Genomic DNA, 19,753 nt, shown 5'->3' with positions numbered 1-19,753 from the left:
CAGCGAGAAGCTGGGAGGGGGCACAGCCAGGACAAGCTGACCCCAACTGGCCAAAGGGACATTCCATGCCATGGGACGTCATGCTCAGTACATAAACTGGGGGGAGTTGGCCGGGGGGCGGTGACCGCTGCTCAGGGAGTGGCTGGGCATCCGTCGGTGGGTGGTGAGCAATTGTGTTGTGCATCACTTGTTTTGTATATTCTTTTATCATCATCATCATTATTATTATTATTATTATTATTATTTTCCCTTCCTTTTCTGCCCTATTAAACTGTCTTTATCTCAACCCATGAATTTTACTTTTTTTTTCTTCCCCAATTCTCTCCCCCATCCCACTGCGGGGGGTGGGGAGTGAGTGAATGGCTGTGTGGTGTTTAGCTGCCTGAGGGTTAAACCACAACGCAGAGATTAAAAATTATGTAAATACGTGGAGAAGACATGGAGGAAAACAGCCCTTTCGCAACGTTCCAAGTGGGTTCCAAGAGCGTTTCCTGTTCCCAATTAGCCAAACTATCTTTAGACTCCTCAAAACAAATGAAGTCAGATATTAAGAGTTAATATTAGTCATAAACTAATGCGATCACAATTAAAATTATAACAGGAAAACAATCACAGATTAAGTGTGATGATACTTATCAAATTATTCTCATAAAATGTAAGTATCTAGTAACTTTGTCCATTATGGATTTAAATATATTTGAAATTGCACAGGACATGTCAAAACACTGTTTATGACATTCCAAATCCAAGAATGATGTGATTCTGCCTAAAAAGTTTACAAGGGGCCTCAGAGTGAGGCATGAGGTCAGGACCATTTTAATTCCCTACAGCTTTATAGAAGTTCTTTCTATGAGACCACATAGCTATTAGTCTTGTAGAGATGTTACCCTACATAACTATTCTTTACTGAGGTGTGAAGAGACTGGGATTTCTAGTCCAGCAAGAATTCAAAAGCTATTTGTATGCATTAAAATTAGCTTTAGACGGTAATTTTTTTTTTTAATTCCTAATTTAATTTTTTTTCCCCTTTAGTTGGATTAGTTTTTCTGTTTTTTGAAGAGCAAAATACTGCCAGCTGTCTGGAAAATGCTTCAGACAGACTTAACGAAGAACTGTATCAGTCTGAGGAGAATCCAAACTCTATTAAGCTGACCCAGGGCTTGAACTAGAAGTCTGACGGTGCAGAAGGCTGCTGCAGGGGCAGCAAGGCTCCCGTCTCTGACAGGTAAAAATAACTTTAGGTATGTATGTCTTAGACAAGGGAACACACTTGACTGTAAAAGTGGCAGATATAATCATTTTTGTCTCCTTAACAAAAGCAACAAAGTTGCTGCAGAAAGTTAGGAAAACTTGGATCTGATTTAATTACCAGGTTTTTTACATAGTCAAAATGTTCCAGGAAGCCTGCAAGAAAATTCCTTCAGAAAAAAATTTTTTCTCTGCAACTGTTAGAATTCCTTTGGCCTAAATTTCTTTTTATCATCTTTTAATGGAATTATTTTCTTAGACTTTGCTATGAGACCCCTGAAAGAATCTAGATTTCCAAGACTGACATAGTTATTTGTTCATTTAAAACAAATCTGATTAAAACCTGTTGTACGTGAATGGCAGCCTCTTCCAGTACATTGTTAAATGTTATAAACAGAAAGTACTTAATACTTACAAGCTTATATTAAATCGAATCTGCAGCTGAGGTTTGAAGAACAACTTCTATTCCAGACTAAACTCTTTATCCTTCAACATTTCAAATGAGAACCTTTGAGCAAGTACATATAACGTATTTCTCTTGAGGTTACTACTTCTGTTCAAAATTTAACTTGTTTGACTTTTTCCTTACAATTAGATTTTGTCATATCTTTGCCTGACAGGCTACGGAAACCTACAAGTATTTTGCCTGTTCAAGTATACTTGTAAAACCATTCAGCCATCCTTGAAACTTTTTTATCAGATGCTTTTTAGAACACATTTTAAAAATTTTAATTGTCATATCATAAGAAACATATGACAAAGTGTATGTTAGATGTTTAATGCCTTTTTATGTAGTCACACTTGTATGGCTCAAATGGTTAAAACTAATGAGCAACATATGATTTTACTGAAGGATTTTAGCACCACATGTAAATCTATCTAAACTCTAAGCCTAAAATTTGACAAGCCATACCACAGGAACTCAAAAGCAGTGTAGCTTTACTACTGCCGCGATGGAATAGGATACAAAGACTGACTGCATCAGATGGCTATCTACTCTCCGTCAGCAACCATATGCTCTCCTAACTTAAATCAGTACTATTAAAAACTGCTTTGCATGTACTTATATGTAGAAGTTTTAACCTACCTGTTAATGGAATTTCCCTGAGCAATTCCCCCAGCATGAAAGTGTAAGAGTCCCCTGAAGCTAGAACAGTTGGACTACTTGCTGTAAAATTTTTGCTAAAAGCCTGATTTGAGCTGCTTTAACAGTAATAGTGAAGCTCAGTTCTGTTATCTAATCAGCACAAAATTTTAATTCTCAACTTTATCTATCCGTCACAGCTTCAAGACTAAGAAAATTTACAGGAGTGTGATTCTCCAGGTTGGGATGATGGTGAAGTTTTCCTCCTCTACATGAGTTTCTTTTACACTAAAGCTAACACAAATTTCATAGTGAGAGATAAAATCAGGTTCCACTTTGTATTTCTTGGCAAAGGCTTCAGTCAAGAAAAAAGCATATTGCTATCAGTCTCTCTAAATCGGGGGAGCAATTTTAATATTAGAAAGAGCAAAAATAAGTTAAAGAGTGAATGGTACAGGAGACCACAAACTGACATTTTATTCTTCCCAAGTAAATTACCAAGTAGCAAAATAATTTAAACCAAGCAACTACAGCAAACAAGTATTGTTTTCATATACAGACTGTTTTCATTACACTAATCTACTTCTATTCAGTCCAATACACTTTACTTCTATCATGTTCCTGTACCCCATCCTTTTTTCGTCCTGAGCTGCATCTGCTTTCCTGTTTTCTCATCTCCAAGAAATTCCTCGGTTATCTGATTACCTTTTCATCGGAAAACCATCATCATCCAGTCAGTCCTCTTTCTGGGACCTCCTTTAAGTACATCTCTGATCCACTTCTCCTATTGATGACTGGTAGCTGCACCACGACGGGTGGCTCCCAGTCCCTCTCCTGTCTACCACTGACCCCCAGTGGTTACAACTGTATTTGCTCTGTCTCACTGTTTTCAGACCGCTGCTGCTTCTATGGAATGAAGGTTGGATCATGCTAGGACATCTGGAAGCAAACAAGAACCAGCATTGTATGACCACTGTTTCATGGCCACTGATCACAGAATCAAAGAATAATTTAGGTAGAAGGGAGCCTCTGGAAGTCACCCGGTTCAACAATCCCTGCTCGTAGCAGTTCAGATTGTTCGGGACTTTATTCAGCTAGATAGAAATTCCACAGACTCCAGGCAATCTGTTCCAATGTCTGTTAATCTCATTGAGAAAACATTTTTCCCAATGTTTAATTAGAATTTCCCTTGTTACAACTTGTGTTCAAATCAAAGTGGCTCAGTTACACATGCAAAAGAAAGGAAGAGGAGGAAGAGGCAGCTATTCTCAGAGAACAGGATCCCTCTTGAGACACTGTCCAATCTCCCTGTCAAAGGGAAATGTTTGGTTATGTAAAAGTCTTATCTCCACATATCTATACCTTTGTGTAGTCGTGGAAAGAGATCAGGCCCTGATTGCAGCATAATTCCATTTCCAAGAAGGATAGTTGTAAACAAAAGCAAACCCCAAACGGTCAGGAATAACAGAACTGGTCAATTTACAAAATCTCACACAGTTTTTCCTCTAGACTTTGTTACACAGAATGCAAAGCTCTCAGATCACTTACAGATAAGTATTCTTTTTACAAGAATGCACGTTTCACTGTTTGAAGAGACGTAGCCTATTCTATTTTTAATATTAAATCTTTATTTTGAAGATAATCTAATGAAACTGAAGTAGTTATATAATATGATTTTAAGCTAACCATTATTTAAACAATTGCTGATCAAGCACATAGTTTCAAAGAACAAAAAAAAAAAAAAAAAAGAAATCCTACTGCATATGACAAAATGCCAGTTAACAGAATTATCCAAATTGAATTCCAGACAGATTGCCCATTATTTTTTCCAAGACTATTGATTCAAACATTAAAGCAAACATTCATCTTAAAGTTTTCTATGCATGTCACACTTTCAGCTCTATCCAGTTATTAAGTAAAAATGAATTATTTCATCATTAAAGCAGTACACATAATGAAAATATACCTGAATGCAGAATATTTGGTAAGATTTGAGCTGTCTTCAATGTTCCATTGGTTTGTATTGATTTTAGGGCTAGTCTAGCATTCAGTATGCCAGTGACAATGAATAAGCCTAATGCATTACGTAAGTGTAAGCTGATTAAATCCTTGATCCTGAAGCCACCTCTTTCCCCCCCTCCCCCTCTGATTTAAAACTTGGTACAATTGAAAATTTTAGTTTTATACACTTTCAAAACCTAATTTGCACTATTTTTGTCATAAAACCCACCACAATGTACATTAATATAACCCCTTCAGATTTTAGTCTTTCTTGTGTTTCAATAATTTCCTAAGCCTGGTAAAAGTCCGTTTTAAAGTGATCAGTTCCCTAATAATTTTTCATTTTGTGGCCAAACTTTTGGGGTTTTTTAAAAATATATACTGAATGGCACACAGGTAGCAGTGTTATTCAAGTTACCAGGTCTGAGCTTTACCCACAAAAATTAACAGCAAATTGAACTAAATACAAAGCCATGCTATCATAAACTTTAGTGCTGCCAAGAAGTGAGATTATAAGGCATACTGCACATGCCAGTCCTAATTTCCAAAGATGCTGCGTCTCAAATGAGGTATATGTGCTATGACTTACATGGAGGAATAGATCAGGGGAGGTCATGAAAGAGTTATGTTCCCCTAGCACATTATAGCACTATGATCTCACTACATTGTCAGTATGACAATGGAAGCAGGATAAACGGATCCGTGCAGCAGAGGATATCAGCTAGTGTTCTCTACAGAAAAGGAACGTAGAAAGCAATACATGATTAACTGTTTTGAATAGGGAAAAAAATTCCTTCCACTAGGCCCACATGCCATACACAAAACAAGCTGCTAAGAGCTGCAAACTGACTGAACAACTTTGTTCCTGCGTATTCGTGTGTGTGTGTGTGTGTGAATTTTAGATGCCAATTATCAGGCAATATATAAGCACAGAATTGTTTAATCTGCACAATTATTTTTAACATTTTAGTCCTTTCTTTCTTTAAGACATTTCAGCTTGAAAAACCTAATTTGTTTGCTTTTAAATTTTTTAAAGTATTATTTTACCCTGAGAAAGAGCCCTACGCATAATTGGAAATTGACAGTGCTTCATAGAGACAATACAACTATGAATTGGTGAGCTCAAATGTTTTTACTGAAATTTAAAAATGTTTAAAAATAGTCAACTATAGCTATAGTGCCTCAGTAAAGGCAGCAGAATGGCCCTGAGCAAATGAGAGCAGAATATGCTCTGTAGAGTCTTCATTAGTATCGAGGATGAGAAGAGAGGGAAGAAAGTAAAGTGAGTTTCAGCTCAGAAGTAGAAGGTTTTTAAGCCATGATAATTTTGAAAGAGATATACTACATTTTACTTGTAAAAGAGAAAATGTTCATGCCAGGATTCACTGAATGCCACCAAACAGGTTGCCTATGCTATGTAATGTGTATTTTAAATTAGAAATAAACTAGTAATATTTTAGTAAAAAAATAAAAAATAGGCATAGAAAGGAACCAAGTGCACAAAAACCAGTATAAAGAGGTGGCTCTGAGAGGTATGCAACCCCTTCTACCAGCATCTGAAAACATCCCAATCCATAGATACATTCTCATGTTTTAACATACGAGGCTATGTCATGAATCAATACCAGTGAGATTAATCAAACAAGGAAAGGTGTCTGGACAGGCAATACTAGTATGAAAGAATAACGTAGCTGGTTTTTCCTTCACACAGGATGAATAAGACAGAGGAAGACAGATTAGAAAATGCGGTAATTAATAAGACTCCAGGGGCCTCTCACGTCACATAAGTGAATTTCTTTCTAGACAGAAAATTTAGAGTCATTCATGAAAAAGTCATATTCTCCCATTCACTTTAAAACAAAAACAAACAAACAATCAAAACAGAACAACATCTATACATTTTCCACCAGTTCCCACCGTAACAGATCTTGAAAAACAAGAATTTTAAAAACATCAAATATTTGAGTGGAATTGATCCGAAACCTTTAGGATTTATTACATACCCCATTCTCTGTACGTTTCTCCACAGGTATATTTATGCCATTTCTTTGATTTTGGGCTTGACGTCCACCTAAAAGTAACGTAACACTCTTAGTGCAAAGTTCAGTTTTCAACACAAATGATTTTCACTCTTGAATCTGTTCAAGAATTTTTATATACAGCTTTTACCTGGGAATTTTTATTCTGCTAGTTCCAATTCTTTCTTACTAGATTATTCTTTGTAAGCAGAGTCAGCAGAAATAAAGCATTTACTTCACGGACTTCCTCTGTTAAAAGTACGGACATGCAACTCTACTTTTCTGACTTGTGTTTAGGCAATGATGTCATAAAAGGGAATGTACTGAGCGTGACTACTGAAGTTTCATATTTCTGTGTCCACAAGAAGCAGTAGCCTCAGTTGAATACATTATAAATGAATATAGTAGAGGAAGCTTTTTAATGCCTTATAAACAACTTTAATCTACAAATTGATCCATAGGTCAATGATTAATTAAAAAACCTTGCATGCATGGTTCAGAAGCAACATTTTCCTTGTACATGAAACTCTGTGGCTTCAGATGTATCTTAAATTTCTTAACATACTTTAAATTTGTATTGCCCAAAGGATGACCAAGTATTTTACAAAGTACCTAACTAATACAAAAATCCCTCATACATTATTGGGCCTGCTACTTCTAGCATTCAAAGCAACCAGGAACCACTTAGAAATACAAAAAGAAACCCCAGCTCAAAGCAAGTCAGCCAAGACTTGAAATTTGGTTGTTAGTAGTAGTCAGATTAGTTGAATGAGTAAGGATAATCTGAGCATGCAAATATACATCTCACTTCGAGATACCTTTCCTATCCTTCAGACAGTCTGACAGCCATTAAATATATAATGCACAGCCTCAAGTCTTCTCATAAATTAAGTACAGTCTATACTAGTTAGATCAGAAAACTGAAATCCTTCTATTTTTTATTCCAGTCTTTTAAGAAAGCCCCACTTAATACAGCACTGTTTTATATAAACACTTTTCCTGTAGAACCAAGCAGACCAGCAATTTTTCAAGGTGCGAATTATCACCACTATTAAATATACCTGCATGAAGTACTAAGAAAGTAAAGCCACTGAGACCTCTGCCAATCATGTCTGTAAAATAGATTTCAGTTTCTAAAGGAGGCAAAGTAGTTTACTAAGTCTTTTCTCTGGGGCAACTGAATCATAGAAAGAGAACAGGAGGCCAAAAAGAACAATCCCACTCTCTCAAAATGTAGGGACTTTGTCTCAACAAGAAAAAAAATGCATTAAGCCTCTAATACCCACCAACATTTTCGGATCAGTATTAAGCGGAATAGAAACCGGCTTTCCTACAAAAATATTACTCAGACTGGTAGAAATTATTCTAGAGAAGGGAATTTGAGAACATGAATAAATGTGCCACTGAGGAAGGTTCAAAATGGCTTTGGTATAAGAAAGTTGTATTACATATACCTACTCAAGTTCACTGAATGAACTGATAATCAAACTCACTTCAGAAATCTTTTAAATGTGTTTAGGTAACAACACTACAGGGTAAGTGTACTTACTCTGTTCATTACTTTCAGCTGGTGACTCCTCATGACGAAGAAAAAATTTCACCTCTTCCCTGCGGGGACCCCATTTCTGTAGGTGGTCATACATCATGTGATCAAAGGGTATGGGACGTTCTAAAAGTACAAGACCAAAAAAACTTATCACAACTATTTTAAATTAAGCAAAGTTTTATAGAACTCTCATTAAGAATCAGAATGTCCTTTTTGGTAGCAATTCAATCTATCCAATGTATTTTGTCTTATGCAAAAATCAAAGAAACAGGCACCAACAGACAATAGTTGCACTGTATTAAAAGCTAGCCTGTTACTGTAACATAGCTCATTGCTTAACAGCAGTACCAAACCAGTTTGCAAAACCATACAAAAAATATCAGTGTTTAGAAACTCTAATTTAGGAATTCTTCATCACAACCTTTTTCACAATGTTGATCTTTGCATCTTTGCTCCCCATCACCACCAGATGGATAATTTGTTCTATTACTGAAATGATTCATTCAATTTGAACCTCTGGGTTTCCACTCAGACTAAAAGCCTTATCATTATATTGACATTTCATCTCCTAAGAATGTGAGCAGGTGCTCCCACTCCAATACACTACGCCAGACATTAAATTTCAGTATATGTGGAATTACTGGCAAATCTTTGAACAAATAAAGTTCTACGCAGCAGTCGGTCTCTTTGTTTTCCCCCAAAGAAACGTAGAACATACTCATAGTGTAGTTATTTCTTCCAAATTGATCAAATATATTACTACTAAGAGGCTGCACACTATATATTTAGTATTTCAAAATGAAAAATTTCAAAAGCAAAGGTTTCACTGTTTCCATAATTATACTTGCATTTATTTTTAAATGTTTTCATTAAGTTAAGAAAAATCTCCCTTTTAAGATCTAATACTAAGCATAATATTAGAAGATATTTTCTAATCACAATAAAGTTATACTAGAAGAGATTTAATTAGCTTTCCTACATGCAGCACTATGTCAAACCAATATTACTACAGAAAATCAGGCTTGGATGGAAACCAGAAGGTGGTGGAGTTTGCGTTCTTCATTGTTAAAAGCAAAATGCTCTCTGCCCTCAAAACCCAAACCACAGTATATCCTACCAGGCAGAGCACCACTAACAATTTGTTATCCATTTCATACTTAACCTATTTGACATGAGAAGACAACATGGTTCAAAGATGTAACAGATATCTTGGGGAAAGCTTGGGAAAACTACGTCACAAATATACCTTTTTATAATGAAATTTACCTACATTTATATGCATTATGAACTATATAAACATATACATGTCTTGATACTCTTGGGATACTTAATTTTAGTATTTAAAGAACAATACATTTTCATCACTTGATTCACAATGCATTTAATACAATAAAGCGTCTTGTCAAAATCTGTCACGTCAAATAGGTATAGTGATTAACACAGTTTAGCCACAGTTAGGTCTAGCTGCTTTCAACGGGGAAGGGTCATTTAAACCACAAGCTAATTATATGCATTGGCTGACAGGTTACCTATCTTCCTTAAAAAAAGGAAAAAAAAAAAGCACCAACACAACAAAAAACCCACAACACCTGGATTTAAAAAAAAAAAAAAAAAGAGGCTTTTCTTTTCTTTTTCTTGTTCCTCACTGAAGTGGACTCCAAGATACATTGTCAATAGTGTTTATGCACACAAGAATAAGGTCAGTGGCTTATTACAACTCAGTTCTTGAAAAGGAATTTTAAAAACATGATTTTCAGGTTTTTCAACTCCTGAAGTAAAGTAAGATTTCAAGTGCTCTGAAGCATACCCACTAAAATTGCAGCATAAGTCTTCTAAAGATCACAGAGTGTAAAAATATTTAAATGGCTTAGTTCAGAGACTTTAGGACACAGAAGATAAGAATCTTTAGAAATTTTTCCCAAATAAAAAAATTGCTAGGTAAATCTAGCAAGAACTGAAGCTTGATAACAAAGTACCAAGAAACTGGCTGTCTGAACAGGGTTGGGCTAATGCCGGAATGGTGAGGAGTGGCTGCAGCATCGCTCCCGGTTAGGCTGGTCTCCCATTAAAAGTAAGGCCCTGATCCTAGGAGCTATTCAAAATAAAAGGTTTCATTTACATAATGTACCTTGAAGAATCAAGGCTAATATTTTTCAGCCATGACCATGGAGAGAAATGGGAAAGACATTTTCTACTACTTTTGCAATTCTTCCACAAAAACAATTTGGGATATGTTGCCCTAAATTAAGACAGAAAACAGGTGAAAATAATAACAGAAACATCATCATCACTGAAACAGAGACAAGAAAAATGAAGAAGCACTAATGATTCTGTGCAACTTAGCTACATGAAACAGATTCAGAAAAGAAAGAGGAAGAAGAAATGGACATTAACACTTGACACAAGACATGATGAGAACTGAAGTCCCCATTCCTTCCTTCAGTTTAAATCCTTTAAATCCACGAAAATTGCAGCAAGAAAGCACGGTCTTTTATTTGCTGTAAGTTAGGATAGCACAAAGGGATATTTTCTGGAAATACCTGTTCTTTAAGAATCAAAACCAAAACCAAACAAAAAGCCTGCAGTTAAACTTTTCCCAGTTGTTATAGCTTCAGACATATTTGTCAATAATGATTTTCACAACACTATTTCAAACTTTAATTTTAATTTTTTAAAGCTTAAATAGAAGAGAATGAAGAAAAGGTGAAATAGGAGAATGGGTATAGAGTAATAATAAACAGGTTGGACCCCTATACCTTAACACCACATTAAAAAATTATCTAGAGAATGTTTGTTTTCATGAATGAATAAGTGGAAAACCGTGATATATGCATATATCTGTAATTATTTGCAAAAACTGCCTTAGATTTTAAGTTGGATGAAAATTATGAAAGACACTTGAGAACTGAGCTTGACTCCTTTCCTTTTAACCAGAACTTTTGAGGATGGGCTAGTTTTAAGTATTCTGAAATGACTGAAACACTCTGAAAAGACCAAAACACAGATACTGCATCAATGTTTTAGATCTTTGCAATTCTCTTCTTTCTGTTGGAACTATATATCCACTATTTAAAACAAAGTGAGTTTCATACTTCAGAATCTGTTTTTATCCTGATCACAAGTATCCTGCTGTTTGTAATAAACACATTTATGCCTGCTATATACATGAAACCAGAATACAAAGTAATGGATTATCTCCATAGTGGGGGAGTTCACTGCAAGATCAGGAACGAGTCTTTCCTCCCTCAGGTTTGCAGAATTACACTTGTAGTAAACAACTATTTCTTTCACAGTCACTTGCCTCTATGTTACCACTAAATTCAGGAAGACCAACTAATACCGATTGCTGAAGGGCATTCCAGATGTAAATGAAGTGAATAATTGAGTACTGGGTGGATTTAAAGGTTGAAATCCATTCTCTTGAAACATACTACAAGTTCCTGGCGTCATACCTGTCTTTCGACCTCCTTACCAACTGCTATTTGCAATAGCTGGGGAATGAGGAAGAATATTCTGTGGTTTTTCTCCTCCTGTTATAGCATGAGAAATCTGTGCAAAAAGAGGAAGCTTCAAACTGACAAAGCACAAGGTGCTACAAAATGTACTGATATATCAGGCACGAATGCTATTGACTTTTTCAACTATTACTCATCTTCAGAAACTGGAAAGGAGGCAGAACAGAGAATGAAATACAAAAATCAAATGCAAATAAACCAAATGCTTATGCCATGCAGCTGTGAGAAGAATCAGTTTCTTAACTCTAATACAAACAATACCTAAACTATTTTACAACTCTTGGGAAGCTCCTCAACCATTTCTTTGCCACACAAAAGCAGAGAGAAGCTAACATAAAAAATAAACAAATATGTTTTCCAACAGCTAAGCTATTGTAATCCTTCTCTGAACTCTAGAAATTGTACATAATTTTTGGAGCCAAACTTGTATGGATTTTAATAACATTTTTCTGGAAGACAAATGGTCTATCTCTGTCACTCTAAAAATAAAATGAAGTATTTCTTCTGAATGTGTGTGTACAAATAAATGAGATGAAGATTATTAGAAGAGACAGTATTTTGTTAGATCGATACAGCTTAGGAAGTGGACAAGTTTTGGGCACACAAACTGTTTTTCGTATCTGACAATAAAACTGCAATCTACAAGCCCCACTGCTTTGAATTTGTGTAGACATGTATTATTCAGTTGGGCTACCTAAAAGAGGCTGTGGCTACCTGTAGAACGGAGGAGTTAAGCACATTCACAAGAGGACAGGTATGACAGCTCTCTCTCATGGAGAGCTGTGATTTGTCACCTGTGCAACATGGAGAGTCAACCAAGAGAACAGACCACTTATGGTGTGTGACAAAACCTAATGTGTTTATTCAACCCATGATTTTCTGTATTAACTTCTGTTTTGAATTTTACTTTCCAAAATGTCTTCTGAAAGAACATTTGTAGAGCTCTCTTGAGGATAAGGGCTGAGGGGTCAGAGACAGTGTAATAGAAGAGAAAAAATACTCTACCCACTGGCACAACATGCCACAGTTTCATTGCAGATTGCTTCACACTTCCCACTCAGAATTATAGTTTAAGTTGGTTGTTGTTGTAACTTTGCATTTAACTGTTCAGACTCTTGTTTTCTACATCACATCTCTGCTCCAGGCAAAATTATTTTTAAAAACTTCAGGGGAATGAGTTCAATTTAGCTCTCAGGAGCAGCTGAAGGAAAAAATATGGTATTTATGCCCTGTTTTAAAAAAATAATAATAATCAGGTTGTTTCACTGAGAAATTTATGTACCACAGACTTTGGGAGAAGAAGTTGAGGCCACCAACACATAGATTTTGTAAATATGGTATTTATGCCCTGTTTTAAAAAAATAATAATAATCAGGTTGTTTCACTGAGAAATTTATGTACCACAGACTTTGGGAGAAGTTGAGGCCACCAACACACAGATTTTGTAATAGTATCCTACATTTAAGAACAACAAACAAAATTCCTGTCAGAGAGCCTTAAAACCACTGTGCAGGACATCTTTTTTGCTGACAGTACAGGGCTGTTTGAGAGATCCAGAAACATATGCGAGTGTTTCATTTTTTCTTTCATTCTCTCTAGTGTTTTCTGTTCCACACTTTCAATGGAATAGATCTATACAGTTATCCCCTTGGGTATATAGCAAGTGAAGCTAGATGTGTGAAAGCACCTTCATGCAAGTTTTAAAAGAAACTTGGAGCCACAAGCATGTTTTGAAAAGTTTGACAGACCCATTCAACAGGTAGAAGCCTTGGGCAGGATTCTGCTCCTAAACTTAGGTGTTTGTATGTAGATGTCTACTTCAGAAAACTGGGCGAGCTCTGATGCTCAAAATTAAATAGATAACAACTAGCTGAAATCAGTGCTCTCCATGTTCTACTCATGGTAATATCTAGATCTCCATTGACTATAGACACATAATTCACAGGGTAGATACCCAAATTTAGTCTTAGTCTCTCCATCACAACTTCCTGGATAAGTTTTATTTCCTCACTTTATAGAAACTTGTAGCTTTAGATATCTAACACTCTGAGAAATAATGTATTATATCCACAGATAAAATATTCTCTCAATCTTAGAAGTTACTATAGAAAATGTGTGCTTGCAGTTGCAAGGTTTAAGAGTCCCAGAAAGATGATGTGGATCACTGGCTACAGTTTCCAGTCACCCTTTGAAGCTAGTTGACAACATTCTCTGCATTTTTTAAGAAGTACACCCTCAAAGTATTGTGAAAGCAGAAGAACAAATAATACCATATATGTTACACTTTCACAGACAAGCAATTGGAAAATATTATGGATATTTGAGTGCTGTTAAACACAGTCTGCAGATCCATTTTAGAAGTTTATGTGATGCATTTGGCATCATAGACTCTCCGTAATCTAAACTTCCAATTTGAAAAAGTTTTAGCCCTTCTGTAAGTTTTATCCTTAAAGGCAGTTTTCTAACTAAATATGAACTGAATTTGTATTCCTAGAACTGCAGCCATGCTTAACCTCTTCCCTGCTCCCTCTTGCCTAAATTCTGTGAGTTCCCATCCAGTTAGAAAATGACTTCCTGAGGCACCTTTTCCCTTTACAAAGTCGTAGAACAGTTTAGAAAAGAGGAGGGAAATATTCTAGATTGCTAATACTTAAAAGCTGCAAAGGCATCTGAATAACGCCTGTTTTGTCTGTTTGACAAAAAGCCTCTAACCAAAATAAAACCCTTCTATGCAAAATTTAAGAATTCAGTATCGTTATGACCTCATCAGTCTTTATACAAAACTGATGACAAACAGCTTGAACAGGGGTGACCTTTGTAACTGAGGGATAAGAACCTGCTTAACTGTTACCCTCACCCATCCATCGATTCTACTCACATCCATACATTGATATACTATAACCTGCAGGCTTGTACTACACACAATTGCAAGAATCCCTCTAGAAACAGAATCCGTAACAGGGCTGTTTTGACACACTCCTGAAAAGAACTGCCCACCCCATTATTCGGTGAAATAACAACTGCAACACAAATAGGATACGGGCACTACCACCTGCCTCAAGGGAGGCTATCAAATCTTTGAGAGGAAATGTTAGTGAAGAAGCTGGAGATACTGTGTCCAATTCTGGCACAATTCTGTCTGCAGAACATCTGCTATTCATGATACAGAAGGAAAAAAAAAATCGATACCAATTTGTAAATTTCAGGTTGTGTTCACATGCCTAATAGTGAGGAAATTGTATTGGAAAGAATGTAGGTGGTGATCTGCACCCACTTACTATAGGAGAAGATCACTGAGATTCCGTATTGTCATTTAAATACCCTCCATCCTATATATGCTGTATGCCCATTTGAAATAAATGGCTTCCAGAACTGAAAATACACTCCCCCCTTTTTTTTTCTTCTTTTAAGATGGGGATACTGAATACTTTATGTAATTTGAAAAACAGAAATACAGAACACTAACATATCTTGCACATGCATTTTATCAAATACTCCATGCTGAGGAAGAAAACAGAGGAGAAGTCGTCAAGAATTGTATTAATCTCTACAGATATTGAATTACCATGCTTTGCATCAAAGTTTGCTAGAAAAAAAACAAAGAACAATTTGAAATCATTAATATTGAAAAGTCAGTCTTACCTTTTTTATAATCGGTACATATATTTAAATCAATTTCCACTGAACATTTTACTTACCATTTCCACGCCATACTTCAGCCAGATGGCAGCTTCCTTCTCCAGGCTCTTTGCAGAACTCTACTACATCGCGACAGGTTGTTTCTGGTGTAATTGGAACTTCTGTCAAAATCTGTTCATTGTTGCTCAGAAACACAGTTAATATCATCTGAAAGAAAATAAGAAAAGCAGCAGAATATTAAAAAAAATGACAAGATTATGGATAAGATTTATAATCCCCCTGTAAATGGAAATGTATGCTTATGGTTGGTTACCACGATCCATCAAAGTAGTTTCCAGTTTCTTGTAACTTTGCCAAAGCTTTAGTCCTTTGTGTTGATTTTTTTTGACAGTGCATTGAATTGACAATTTTTTTAAAAGCTTCAGTTGAAATGGTTTAGTTCTGTCTGAAAATAAGGCTGGGAGGGAAGGCACAAGTTTTGGCTATGTTAGATGCTTGAAATCATAGCATTTAAATGTTGCAAATAAATACATACTTTGGCAAAGTAACCTGACGCTTCACAGGTGGGCAACTCTTTGCATGATGGACATGATTTTTGCAATTTGTCTGAAGATAGTTATATTTGGTTGAATTGTAAGCCTTTGGTTAAACGGTAAGCCTCAGAGTTTAAAAAAAAAAGGGGGGGGGAAGTCACATTTTTCAAGGGATTGCATTTGCTTAGTATACTTGCTAGAGCTAAAAGTCTCTGAAAAGTCAGTTCTTTCTGTACTACTTTAGCCCCACGCCCCGAGCTGGCTGTGTTGATCAGACTGTACATGCAACCTTCCCACAGCAGTACTAAGCGTGCTCTCTTCACTTGAAGTTACAACATCAAAAGACTACTTTTCCTCTAGCAACTGCTCCCAGTTGGAAAGTAGCCACAAAACAGAAAATATCTTTTCTTCCCCTCCCCCCCTTGACAACATTCAAGATGACCTGACATCAAGGAAAACAGAAAGAAGAAAAAGTGGGATGAAATCTGTAAAGGAAAAAGCCTAGCACTAAAAGCTAGTACTAATTTGGGTTGATGTAAACTTCTGTTCAAATTCCTTGCTCCACCTTAAATAAATGTGTGCACAAATATATATATCCAGAGATACTCCCATCCCTCTTCATGTTAGCAGGTGTAACTTGCTGCAAAGTTAAACACTTGAAAACTGTGCACATTAACTTAACCCACCTCACCCCCTTGGTGCATGTGTTATGATATGATTATTAATAATATGTTCATTTGCTACATTCCCCCTAATAAGGGCCTTCACCTTATGCAGTATTCTCAATGGATTTGTTCTGTAGGTCCTCATGTAATTTACTGCAAAAGCTGGAAGCATATCGTTAACAGCTCAGGGGCTTGTAAGAAGGGAAAAGATAAAAAACATTCTACCAAGAAACAAAGTCCTAATACAATGATGCTAAAGTGATTCATTTTTTCCCAAGTGAGACTGGTTGAGGACCAATAAGGTTGTATTCAAAAGACAAGTATTCCTATGTTACACTAAATCCTCTGAAAGATACCTGACCCTAACCTCCTGCTTAAAATTAAACAGGTATTTTTAACCATTCTCTCTCTCTCTGCACCTTAATTTCCCACCTGTATTCACAATACTGTTGTGTAAATTCATGGGGATGGAACAGAGCTAATGTAAGACAAAGATACCATAATAATAGATGTCCCTAAAGAATGTGACAAAATTAGTAATTTTGTCTGCAAAGAAAGTTCTTTCAGATCTTTCCAGTAAATAAAATGTGGCATCACATACTGAACCACAAAGATTAAACCTAATTATTTAAAAGCTCTTCATTAAATGAGCGCTCTCCACTTAAACAGAGTTGTGCTTCATTTTGCATAGGCAATTCTTAAAAACATTCATAACACTTTTATCTGTGGGACATATGCATGTACCAAACTGGAGATTTGCATTAATAACAGCTAGATACTGAGCGAGAGCAGTCTATCTACTTTAAAAGTAGGCACAGGACAAATTCCAAGAAAGCCCAGGCTTCAAGCTCTCAGTCTCCTCATCAGTCCTCCACGCTATTTTAGTCCATGTTTCTACTCTCCCTCAGCCTGCCAAGTTTGTACGCTGTATCCTGAAGTTTACAAGTAACTACACTTCAACACAAGAAGCAGTCATCCAGGGCTGTAAATATACTAGAATTCACCCTTGAGTTTCTCCAACAGCAGCATTAAAGGAAGCTATAGTAAAAGCTATAGCACAAGCTAGGAGGGAAGCTATAGGATGCAGCCACAGATAATAATGAAAATGCATGTAACTACCTACTCTAAGCAGCCCACAATGTTATTATTCCCCCGCAGAAGATTCAGACATAGTCTCAATATTCAGTGGCTGTGGAATCTTTTACAGAATAAACATCTGATGTGGAATCTTGTAGTGGAATTTGACCTCATATTTAAGAAGAAAGAATCATATATGAACATTAAACAATAGGCTTAGAAGAAACCTTAAGAGGTCATCTAATGCAGTCTCTTGGCCTACGGCAGGATCAACTATACCTACATTATTCTGCAGAGATGCTTGTTTAACCTGTTCTGAAAAGCCTTTCATGATGGAAGTTCCACCACCTCCCTCAACCATCCACGCCAGAAATCCTATTGCAAGGAGAAGTTTCTTACAGTCTAGTCAAAGCTTTCCTTGCCACTATTTAAACACACTAGTTCTTCTCCTAGCCACAGGGGTGATAGAAAACCACTTTATTTTTTTCCTCCTTTTTTTTTTCCCTCTGCAGTTAAGTTTAAGGAATATATAATAAGTAAATTAAGTAATTAAATTAAACACCAGTTTGACAGAGAATTATTAATGCCAGTATTCTAAATACAGTTTCCCCATAACACTTGATAGTAATTTCAAAATAAAACCCAAGTTTCCCAAACTTTATGAGAATGCCAAGAGACCCTTTATGATATGATACATACTGCCTCTTTATCATTTGTCTGAAATACCTGTTATCTTGTTATGAAAGGATAAATAGAATGGCTTAACAGCATGTGGTTTTACATGGTTTCCAAGTTTCAATTTTTTATTGCTGTAAAGATAACTCTGGCCCAGAAAACCTGTTTCATATATTCAAGATTGTCTGCAGATGCAGACAGGCTGAAAAAGAAAGAAAAGCCTTGGAGGTGTGAGTTATCCCATACATCTCAGTCAATTCTCTATAAATTCAGACCTCAACCACTATATAAACTCACAGTCCCCTTTGCAAGACCAGGCCAAAATTTGCTGTACCTCAAGCACAGCACTTTCTTCTCTCAGCTCTGACTGCACCAGTACTGTCTTCTCCAAAGCTGGGTATCATCTGCTAGACAGCCTAGGGAAAGGTATCTCGCTAATGAGGAGGCAAGGTGCTGTAGCCAACTACTGTCATACTACTCCTCAAGCAGACTTGGTTAGGATTTATTTTTAACAGGTTGTCTGAGTAACACCAAAGGAACTGTTTCACTGTGCTGTGAATCAGATGTCCTGAAACATACACAGGAAGACTCAAAATATTGAACATTATTAATATATTGCAATATTAATTAGATTTTCAAGTCAATGTCATAGCTGTCCTTTTTTGTGGTGAGGATGGAATAACAATCAGAGGTACTTCATAGTGATAAAATACAAAGAAGCATTGATGGAGCCTGCAAATTTGCTGCTGAAGAATATGAGTGAAGCATACACATGAAATACATAGTACACCCACTGAAGTAAATTAACTTTATGAAAAAACATTCTTAGTCAAAAATTAGGACACAGGAGAACTGATAAATCCTTTGATTTCTCATTTTAAGTGGATTCCTAAATAGGAACAACTGTAAAAACCCACCTTGTAAAAGGAGATCGTAACCATTGTAGCATTTCTTCGATAATCTCTCAATTCAATCATTCAAAACTTTTAATACTTGGGCACAATGTCACACAACAGGATCAACCCAACACTCACGACCAAGTCACCTCAGGGCTTCTAAATCATGTATTTTTTCCACAATGAATACGAAGCTCCAAATCTTACACTTCCCTCCTTCTCCTCAACACACACATGGATGTTACCCATCTGTTACTCTCCTCGACTGCTCCTGCTACCAAATCAATGGCTTTATTCCAACTTTCATGAATTATCATCTCTTTTTACTCTTCTTTTTAACCTCCTCCCAAACTCTAGTATATCCCTTCACAGTTCAGGTCTTTTCCATGCCAGATAACCTAAAACAAACGTCACAACCTGCCTTCAGAACTGTTCTGTCATCTCACTCATTCCTCAGCTTACAGATTACCTCCTCCTAGGAGAGCTTCAGAATCAGCACTCTACCCAAATCTTCTTTGCCCAACAGATGCTTGTCAAATAGTTGTACATGTTCCTCTTAGTATGTTGCCTCCCCTTTCTCTGTGCCCATCCTAATTCTCCTCTTCCAACCATACCTCCTGTGTTATTTAAAGGACACACTTAATCATCCCTGCAGTTTCTCAAGGAGGTAGAAGAGAGGGATAAATCCACAAGATCTTTATCCTCGCTTACTATCTCATCTCTTTCTACAGCTGGATAATGTCACCTACAAAAATGTCAATAGGCATCGTCCATAGAGATGACACAGTTTTATCTTTGTAGACCTGATCTCTTGCTAAGGAAGCTGAAATGTTGACGATCTTCAATCATCTCTTGT

General features: G+C 36.3%; 1 protein-coding gene across 2 annotated transcripts in view; it reads right to left on the bottom strand.

The window, feature by feature from the left end:
* Positions 1 to 15,258, bottom strand: part of PPP1R13B (protein phosphatase 1, regulatory subunit 13B) — a 47,625-nt gene extending 32,367 nt beyond the window's left edge. For both annotated transcript variants that reach the window (XM_009327734.1, XM_009327743.1), the window contains exons 1-3: positions 15,111 to 15,258; positions 7,901 to 8,020; positions 6,337 to 6,404 (exon numbers count right to left, since the gene is read on the bottom strand). In XM_009327734.1, coding sequence (XP_009326009.1) covers positions 6,337 to 6,404; positions 7,901 to 8,020; positions 15,111 to 15,258 — 336 coding nt within the window. The remainder of the gene's footprint in view (positions 1 to 6,336; positions 6,405 to 7,900; positions 8,021 to 15,110) is intronic.
* Between the last annotated feature and the right edge of the window lie 4,495 nt (positions 15,259 to 19,753).

Source organism: Pygoscelis adeliae, unplaced genomic scaffold (genome assembly GCF_000699105.1).
Source record: "Pygoscelis adeliae isolate BGI_AS28 unplaced genomic scaffold, ASM69910v1 Scaffold130, whole genome shotgun sequence".
In the NCBI taxonomy this organism is placed as follows: domain Eukaryota; kingdom Metazoa; phylum Chordata; class Aves; order Sphenisciformes; family Spheniscidae; genus Pygoscelis; species Pygoscelis adeliae.
Note: the sequence above shows the minus strand (reverse complement) of the source record. Positions and strands in the feature narration are given on the sequence as shown.